The following is a 10,177-nucleotide window of genomic DNA, read 5'->3' on the forward strand; positions in this document are numbered from 1 at the left end:
AAATTCTAGAGTGAATTCTTTTCATTCTTTCTTAATTCTTAAGAATAAGAAATAATTAAAAATTACTTATTCCTTATTTTCTGCCTTATTTCTTGATAATAACTATTCATGCACTAGATGTTTACATAGAGAACTCCCACTTTCTAATAACCCTAATCAAGGCATAAGCTCTTAAAAAAAAAAAAAACCTATGAGAAAAGAAATAGGTACTGGAATACTGTGGATGATTTTATTAATTATGCCTTATGTTGTGATCAATGTCAAGAGCTGGTTCTTTCTTTAGCTATAACCTGAGAACTATAGTCTGCCATGTGTTATTATTAACCACAGGATCTCTAATTGGCCATGTGCCGACATATTAATTATATATCCTTCTCAAGGCAATGGCACCCCACTCCAGTACACTTGCCTGGAAAACCCCATGGATGGAGGAGTCTGGTAGGCTGCAGTCCATGGGGTCACTAAATCGGACACGACTGAGCAACTTCACTTTCACTTTTCACTTCCATGCTTTGGAGAAGGAAATGGCAACCCACTCCAGTGTTCTTGCCTGGAGAATCCCAGGGATGGGGGAACCTGGTGGGCTGCCGTCTATGGGGTCACACAGAGTCAGACACGACTGAAGTGACTTAGCAGCAGCAGCAGCAATACTATTTACACTGGAAAATAATTGCTTTGATACCTAGTTTTTCTTAACTAGGTTTTCATTTGTATTGGACTTACAAATTCTCTCCTGAATCAACACAATTTCAAGGACACTCTCAATTTGGTTGCTTTTGGCACTAATCTTTCTTCTCTGCCTAACAACCTGAACTCCATAGCTGCTGTTTTTATCGATACAGCTGTTACTAATAGATCCCTTCCTCCCCACATGTGTGTTACTTTACAGAGACTCTGCATCAAGGCCTGTTTTCAGGAAGGAGGTAGTGGTTTGTTGGTGATGGTTTCAGACAGACCCACGTATTGCCTCTCTAGATAAGCAAGGGATTTCCAGTTGCTTACCTGGTTAGTTACTTCCCAACCCAGCTCAAAATTTGACTGAATGCTTGGTTTTTCTTCCAAGTCTGCCTTTAACTCATGGGACCCCTCCTCTCCTAAAGGCTGCAGCAGCAGTTCCCCCACCCTCCACCGCATCATCGGGGGCACTGACACCCAGGAGGGGGGTTGGCCGTGGCAAGTCAGCCTCCACTTCGTTGGATCTGCCTACTGTGGTGCCTCAGTCATCTCCAGGGAGTGGCTCCTCTCTGCTGCCCACTGTTTCCATGGAAGCAGGTAGAGCATCTCAATTCTTACTCTGACGTGACCACAGACCACATAGCTGCTCCGACATTGTGGGAAGAAGCTCACATTTGGATCCATTCAATCAATCAATTCAGTTGGTGACTGGAGTATGGAGATCCCTATTCAGGGTGTGAAGGCAACGATTCTGTATCCAGTTTCCAGTGTGGTGGTGGGGAGTGTTCCCACACCCCCGAGCAATTGTCTGACACCAGCTAGGTGTCTTGTAATTCAACTTAGTTCTGACTTTGTCTACCCAGATAGACAGATTAAGCACTTTAGGGGCTCAGTCTAACAAATCTACTCCCCTCCCCCCAATTCAGACACCAGTAGATAGTCCAGGTTGTCACCTGCACTTTTGACTGACCGGCTATAGAGTGTAGGTTCCAGTGACCCCCTCCCTTGGATTTTACTAATTTGCTACAGCAGCTCACAGAACTCAGAGAAACACTTTACTTGCTGGCTTGCCAGTATATTATAACAAGATACAATTTGGGAACAGCCTGATGGAAGACATACATAGGGTGAGGTATGAGAAAGAGTGCAGCTTTCCATGCATGTACAGTTTCACTCCCAATCTTCACATGTCTACCAACCTGGAAGCTCTCCAAACCTTCTGGGCTTTTATGGAGGCTTCCTGACACAGGCACAATTCACTGTATCATTGGTCACTGGACACAGATTCAACCTTTAGCCCCTTCAGCCCTCGTTGCAGTCCCAAAGTAACCTCAGTAACAACAAAAAACACCTTGGTCCCTCTCATCACTTAGGAAATTCTATGAGTTTTAGGAGCTCTGTGCCAGGAATGGAAGGATGACCAAATGTATGTTTTTTATTATAAATCACAATATCACAGAGGAGGATCACAAACAAGTCCTTTAGGGTAATTGTCGGGAGGGCTGTGTCTGCCCTTACCGATGGGATTATCGTGGGCCAGACGTTCTCCCCGCTAAGGGTGAAAGGAAAGCTCAGAAAACAACTTCACTTAAAATGTAACCTTAATTGGAACCAGTTTGAATCCTAGGTACAAAAATATATCAGTTATTTCTCACTTAGAATTTTTAAAAGTATTTCAATGAATTTATACAGTTAGAGTATTTGTTTCTCCTGGAAATTACAGGATTCATGTTAATGACTGAAATGGCTATGCTTTTGTTCCATCGCTAGTCTTTTATGTAATATATGACCCTTAATACTCCCCTGGGTCCCTGTACCACAGGTGGGATTAGGGACCAAGCACTTTGGGATCTGTCCTTACTTTTCTTCCAAAGCGTCCACATTTTCTTCACCCCACCAGAGCAAGGCTGCTATCTCTTTGCTGGAGATAAGAAACCCCAGATGGAGATTACAAAGCCCTCATGACTTCATGCCAGTCCACTGTGGGGCTCATAGGGAGTGGGGCCCTGTGAATAGTCAAGCTTGAGCAGTTAGAACAGCAATCTTTAAGGCTTCTGGTAGTTTGCAAAAAGAAATCTCCTTAAATTCCTGCTTGAAACACTTTGATTTCTAATCTGTCTTGGTATCACTTGAATTTGGTAAAAGGATCCCCAGATCACTGTCTTACTGGCCCTGTCTGTCTCTGTCAAATACCACTGTCAGCATGAATAGGGAGAAGGTACCAAATAAATTCCAGTCACTAACAATCTTGACTTGTGGGTGGTTCCTGAAATACCGATGGCAAGAAAATTTCCAGCATGTCCTTAGAATTCACTGAGGAAATGTTCTGGAACCCAGCTCTCATTTGCCAGCCCTACTCTACCTTACTTCATTTTCGGTTTTACTAAGGAGACAAGGGAGGCTCAGAGGCAGAGTCAGTTACTACAATAGGGAGTGAAAGTCAGACCTCCCTTCCCGCAGCCCCTCTCTCTCCATGGAGTGCTCTTTCCAAACCATATATGGTTCTACAAGCCTCTGACTTCTTGCTTCATTCCTTTTGTACCAGGCTGTCTGATCCCACACCGTGGACTGCTCACCTTGGCATGAATGTGCAGGGGAATGCCAAGTTCATCTCCCCAGTGAGAAGAATTGTGGTCCATGAATACTATAACAGCCAGACCTTTGATTATGATATTGCCTTGCTACAGCTCAGTGTTGCCTGGCCTGAGACCCTGAAGCAGCTCATCCAGCCAATATGCATTCCTCCTGCCGGCCAGAAAGTGCGCAGTGGAGAGAAGTGCTGGGTGACCGGCTGGGGGCGCAGGCACGAAGCAGGTGTGTGTCAGTGAATGCCCTCCCCTCCCCTCCAGATAACAGTTACTCATGTTGATGTGGTGCTTTGGAGTTCATGGAGAGGGTTTTCATATATGATCTTATCTGAGCCTTCTGACAACTCTGATAGATAGGCTGGAGGAGAGTATTAGAATTCCGGTTTTATGATGTTCTCCCCTTGTCCCCCAAAGAAGTGAGAACCTCTTCTTAAGGGAAGGCCTATGAGCAAGACAGGATAGTATAGTACAGGCCCTTTTCAATCTCGGAGGAGTTTGCTATGTTTTCTGCTATAAAAGAACATTTCCTCCGTATTTTTAGGTTCTCTTTCATGCAAAAAAAAAAAAAATGACTCATTTTCATAAAAAAGAGAAGGTTGCCCATACACAATTTACTATGTCAGCTCATAGACAATTGTCTGGAGGATTGTGCAAGTATGTCCTTCACGAGGGCAACTGGGCAAGTGGATGAGAGTGAAGGCTGAAACCCAGATTGTCCTCAGTTCCCCAGACTGCAGATTCAGGCCTGGAGGGTGGTCACATTAGTCTAGGAATGGTCCACCAAGAGAGAATGCCATTTTACAATTACCCCGCCCAGAGGGGGCATCTTTATCATATGCACAAAGGTCAGATTATATGGCAGGGAAGTCTTTACATCTGTCCTGCCAAGGTTTTATGGCTTAGGATTCTAAATACACAGTAAAGAGAATAATCCAAAACTTTGTGAACATCTCCCCAGAGGTGAGAGCTGATGCTTTCCCTCGATCTCCTAGTCTTTATCTTGGATTCCCTTATAGTCATTTCTAACTGCTTAGAACAGGTACATTATCTTTAAATCTTGAACCGTATCTTGGCCTTGCTTTGACACTCTCTAAAGAGTCACTATGGGCAGTTTCTCCAGTGCTAACTACCTACATTTAGCTATTGAACTCACGAAATTCACCACCTGTCTGGGCCTTCTGGGAGAAGGCAGATCACTGCTCAAACACCTATAAACCATCAGGACTGTGCTCAGAGCTTTCATTACATCATCGTATATCATAAGAGGAAAGAGTTTCTTCAACCACTTTATCATGGGGGTTTTCTTTTCTTTTTTTAAAAAATCATTCCGCTGACTTTAATGTTTCTGATAGTATTATTGAATATTTACTACACACAAAGAACATTTTTAACATTCGTGCAAAGTACAAAACTGCACGACGCTGCTGTGTTCCCCAACCCCAGAGGTGGACGTGACCACCACTGCAGCTGCCGCGCAGCTGTGAGCAGGTGGAGGTCACTCCCACACCTTTCCAGAAGCCTGGGCAGCCTGACACTGCTGATGGGTATTTTCTTTACAAGCATGAGTGCGTCAATGAATTATCTTAGCCATATAGGTTAAAAAGGAAGTGAAAGGGCTGTATCCGAACTGTTATGTTTTTACGGTTCCTAGGATACTCCCAGATGTCAGTTATCATGTTCCACTTAAGGGGCCCTCTTAACCAGGGAGTGTTGGTAACGGCTGTTGCTGACTCACAGTCTTGAAGGCAGGAGGTATGTGGAGAAGGACCATGGCACCATGGCTTAGATGGTTGAGTCTGACATTGGCACCATCAGATGGCTCAGATGGTTGAATCAGACCTTGGGTCTGAATCCTGCTCTATTTTTTGCTATTTGTGTGCCATTAGATAAGTCCTTTATTCTCCTAAGCCTCCATGTCTTCATTTGAAAAAATGAGAATCATAATAGAATTTACCTAAAAAAATTGTTATAGAGTAAAAGGAGAAAATTAATAAATTGTCTAATAAAATAAATGTAACCATTGCCTTGATTTCCACTTCTGTGTATTTTCCAGACAATAAAGGCTCCCCCATTTTGCAGCAAGCAGAGGTAGAACTCATTGACCAAACCCTCTGTGTTTCCACCTATGGCATCATCACTTCGAGGATGCTCTGTGCGGGTGTCATGTCAGGCAAGAAAGATGCTTGCAGAGTAAGTCATCTTATGTTTTCTTTGCCTAACATGTTGTACTTTCCATAAATGCTTTCATGTTTAATCTATACCATACTGGGTAATAATAATAATGGTAATAATAATAATGGCAATAACTTGGGCAGGTGATTGCCTTAATTCAGATACTAATTATAATCCACTTGTCTGAGATGAGGGAAAGGATTAAATACTAATTGGATCTGTAAAACTCATTTTCTAGTCCCATGTATTTTTCTCCAACAGTTAGAATGGGGTCAGCATTTATCATTTTGCCATGGAGAAGGAAATGGCAACCCACTCCAGTGTTCTTGCCTGGAGAATCCCAAGGACGGTGGAGCCTAGTGGGCTGCCGTCTATGGGGTCGCACGGAGTCGGACACAATTGAAGTGACTTAGCAGCAGCAGCAGCATGGTTGTCTTATACCAGAAACTAAAAAACATAGCAAGACACCCACACACAGTGTTTTAGGATTGCTACCCATTTCCCTAGCAGTGGCTGTGTACCTTCTAAAATAACAAGTATTTTATTCACTTACTCCTTTGACACACAGGCTGGGGGAAAGAAAAGAGGAGTGGGAAAGGTGACTGGAGGCCTCCTGACAGTGGTGAAGTTGAAGGTCACCTTTGGGGGGATATTTCTATGAGTCTTAGATTCCAATCTATGCAGATACCTATATGATTCCCAAAAAGTGAGCAGATGTTTTAGAGGATGAGCCAGTGCAGGAGACTCAGGTTCCATCCCTGGGTCAGGAACATCCCTTTGAGGGCAGCATGGCAACCTACTCCAGTATTGTTGCCTGGAGAATCCCATGGACAGAGGAGCCTGGTGGGCTACAATTCCTGGGGTTGTGAAGAGTCAGACATAACTGAGCACACGTGCAGGCAGAGGAGTTGTTCCCACATCTTTCCATAACCTTAGACACTGTGTTACAAAACCTCAGTTATAAAAATGACTTCTATCTTCTGAATTCCTATTTTGTGACAAGGACTGTGCTAGGATCTTTACACAAATTCATTCAAATTATTCTTTCATCCACATCTTATACAAGAGGAAACTGGGGCACAGAGAGCCTAAGTCAGCTAGCTGAGCTGGGATTTGAACTCTTATCTCTGAAAGCGACTGTATTTTGGGTGCTACCTGCAGGTAGTTGGTTATATAGTCCTGTTCTCTATAGCTACCAAGGTTTAGAGGTTAAATGAGGCTTCAGAGAGTTGGTGTGAGAACAGTTAAAATAAAAAGATTCCAGTCTCTCTACTACTTAGAATTTACCTAATCAGGTTTAGAATTGTGAGGGTGGCATCCAAGGACAAATCTGGAATGCTTTTTTTAACTTTGCCTCTGAGTAGGCAGCTTTAGGGCTTCCCTGGTGGCTCAGATATTTCTCCCGGCAATATTGATTCCAGCTTGTGTTTCTTCCAGTCCAGCGTTTCTCATGATGTACTCTGCATATAAGTTAAATAAACAGGGTGACAATATACAGCCTTGACGTACTCCTTTTCCTATTTGGAACCAGTCTGTTGTTCCATGTCCAGTTCTAACTGTTGCTTCCTGACCTGAATACAAATTTCTCAAGAGGCAGATCAGGTGGTCTGGTATTCCCATCTCTTTCAGAATTTTCCACAGTTGATTGTGATCCACACAGTCAAAGGCTTTGGCATAGTCAATAGAGCAGAAATAGATGTTTTTCTGGAACTCTTGTTTTTTCCATGATCCAGAGGATATTGGCAATTTGATCTCTGGTTCCTCTGCCTTTTCTAAAACCAGCTTGAACATCTGGAAGTTCACAGTTCACATATTGCTGAAGCCTGGCTTGGAGAATTTTAACATTACTTTACTAGCGTGTGAGATGAGTGCAATTGTGCGGTAGTTTGGGCATTCTTTGGCATTGCCTTTCTTTGAGATTGGAATGAAAACTGACCTTTTCCAGTCCTGTGGCCACTGCTGAGTTTTCCAAATTTGCTGGCATATTGAGTGCAGCACTTATGGCAGAAAGTGAAGAGGAACTAAAAAGCCTCTTGATGAAAGTGAAAATGGAGAGTGAAAAAGTTGGCTTGAAGCTCAACATTCAGAAAACAAAGATCATGGCATCTGGTCCCATCACTTCTTGGGAAATAGATGGGGAAACAGTGGAAACAGTGTCAGACTTTATTTTTCTGGGCTCCAAAATCACTACAGATGGTGACTGCAGCCATGAAATTAAGACACTTACTCCTTGGAAGGAAAGTTATGACCAACCTAGATAGCATATTCAAAAGCAGAGACATTACTTTGCCAACAAAGGCTCATCTAGTCAAGGCTATGGTTTTTCCTGTGGTCATGTATGGACGTGAGAGTTGGACTGTGAAGAAAGCTGAGCACCGAGGAATTGATGCTTTTGAACTGTGGTGTTGGAGAAGACTCTTGAGAGTCCCTTGGACTGCAAGGAGATCCAACCAGTCCATTCTGAAGGAGATCAGCCCTGGGATTTCTTTGGAAGGAATGATGCTAAAGCTGAAACTCCAGTACTTTGGCCACCTCATGCGAAGAGTTGACTCATTGGAAAAGACTCTGATGCTGGGAGGGATTGGGAGCAAGAGGAGAAGGGGACGACAGAGGATGAGATGGCTGGATGGCATCACTGACTGGATGGACGTGAGTCTCAGTGAACTCCGGGAGTTGGTGATGGACAGGGAGGCCTGGCGTGCTGCGATTCATGGGGTTGCAAAGAGTCGGACATGACTGAGCGACCGATCTGATCTGGTGGGTCAGATGGTAAACAATCAGCTTGCGATGCAGGTAGACCCAAATTCAATCCCTGGGTCAGGAAGATCCCCTGGAGAAGGGAATGGCTACCCACTTCCAGTGTTCTTGCCTGGAGAATCCCAGGGACAGAAGAGTCAGTGGACTACAGTCCATGAGGTTGCAAAGAGTCAAACATGACTAAGCACTCACAAACACCTTTAGCTGAAAATAAAATTTCAAGTATTATACTTTAAATAATGAGCACTGTAAAATTCTATTTAAACATTTATTATTTCATCCTTTGCTTTTGGAATTAAGATACTAGAAAGGGCTCTCCAGTGAGAGTGATTTCTCTGTAACAACTATCAGCCAGTGATCCTTGGGGTTGTGTCATTGGACTTTGCCAACTAAAGCGGGTCTCCTTTCCTTTTTTTCCTCGCAGCCATGAGCCAACACTGAAGTTGCATGGCATAGAGGTAGAAGTCAACCAATCCTCTAAGATAACCATGCCTCAAAAGGTTATTGTGAAGATTAAATGACCCAAAACAGTGCTTAGCACATACTACCACTAAATGAAAGTGAAAGTCACTCAATCGTGTACAAGTCGTCTTGATCCCTCCCTTGTAGTATACTGAACACCTTCCAACCTGGGGGGCTCATCTGGTGTCATATAGTTTCATGTTTTCAGACTGTTCATGGGGTTTTCATGGCAGGAATATTGGAGTGGTCTGCCATCCCCTCTTCCAGTGACCATGTTTTGTCAGAACTCTCCACTATGACCTGGTCATCTTGGGTGGCCCTGCACAGCATGGCTCATAGCTTCATTGAGTTATGCAAGCCCTTTCACCATGACAAGGCTGTGAACCAGGAAGAGGCAAAAGGTTATTATGAGGATTCAATGACCCAAAATAGTGCTTAGCACATCCCAGCACTAAATAAATGTTAGCTATTATTATTACTATTACTACTACTTTTATTATTGAGATTTTCTATCTGTTTGGAGGTATGTGAAAGTTGATTCCTTTGCAAGAATCTTCAAGTGTTACTCCTGGCCTAAAGAATCAAGTTTCTTATGATGAATGCACCTTTTTGATTACAGGAAAAATAATTCTAAAATGACATTAGAAATTTCACATTATTTCTTGATACTTCCCCAAACTGCATAGGAATTAGCTAAGAACCCTGTAAGACTGGGAGTTTGAACACAATTCATTAGGCACTTTAATAACAAAATTGACAACCATGGAACAAAAATGCTTTTTACTTAACGTTATCTTCTTCTATAGGGAGATTCAGGTGGACCTTTATCCTGTCGAAGAAAGAGTGATGGAAAATGGATTTTGACTGGCATTGTTAGCTGGGGTCATGGATGTGGAAGACCAAACTTTCCTGGTGTTTACACAAGGGTGTCAAACTTTGTTCCCTGGATTCATAAATATGTCCCTTCCCTTTTGTAATTGTGCAAGTTTGATTTTTGACTGTGTTTTATGTGATAGATTCTTTTAAAAGGAATGCAGTAAGTGTCAATAAAATGAGATAATTTTTTTCTTCTGGAAATTTCAGATTGCATACATTTGATATTGATTGAAAGATAGAAAGATTAATATGTATTTTATTCCAAGAAAAATTGCATCTAGGATACAGCTGTATTCATTCTTAGGGATCAAAGGGCCCTCGATTCAGGAATGGAAGAAAACCAATGTAATGCCATGAACCAAGCCTCTAAAATGATAAGTCGGTGAGATGTTCAGGAATCCACACCTTAATTTATGTTCCTATTCAAGGGCAGATATTTATAAAGATCTAGGTAAAAATGATTTATTGAAATAAGTTCCATAAAAAAAGCCACACCTGATCTTTGGTGTTCTAATGGAATGTATAAAATGACTCCTTCACAAATGCAAATAAAGGCAAACTCTGTTACTGGCAGAGGAAATACCTATATTGTCATTTTCCAATATTTGGTCTAACCATATCATAGGGACATTTTTTCAGCAATAACA

The 10,177-nt window shown here is 42.5% G+C and overlaps 1 protein-coding gene across 2 annotated transcripts in view; it reads left to right on the forward strand.

The window, feature by feature from the left end:
• Positions 1 to 9,701, forward strand: part of TMPRSS7 (transmembrane serine protease 7) — a 50,117-nt gene extending 40,416 nt beyond the window's left edge. For both annotated transcript variants that reach the window (XM_070777883.1, XM_070777923.1), the window contains 4 exons: positions 1,101 to 1,272; positions 3,221 to 3,489; positions 5,317 to 5,453; positions 9,461 to 9,701. In XM_070777883.1, coding sequence (XP_070633984.1) covers positions 1,101 to 1,272; positions 3,221 to 3,489; positions 5,317 to 5,453; positions 9,461 to 9,631 — 749 coding nt within the window. In that variant the 3' untranslated portion in view covers positions 9,632 to 9,701. The remainder of the gene's footprint in view (positions 1 to 1,100; positions 1,273 to 3,220; positions 3,490 to 5,316; positions 5,454 to 9,460) is intronic.
• The last annotated feature ends 476 nt before the right edge of the window (positions 9,702 to 10,177 follow it).

Source organism: Bos indicus, chromosome 1, assembly GCF_029378745.1.
Source record: "Bos indicus isolate NIAB-ARS_2022 breed Sahiwal x Tharparkar chromosome 1, NIAB-ARS_B.indTharparkar_mat_pri_1.0, whole genome shotgun sequence".
In the NCBI taxonomy this organism is placed as follows: Eukaryota; Metazoa; Chordata; class Mammalia; order Artiodactyla; family Bovidae; genus Bos; species Bos indicus.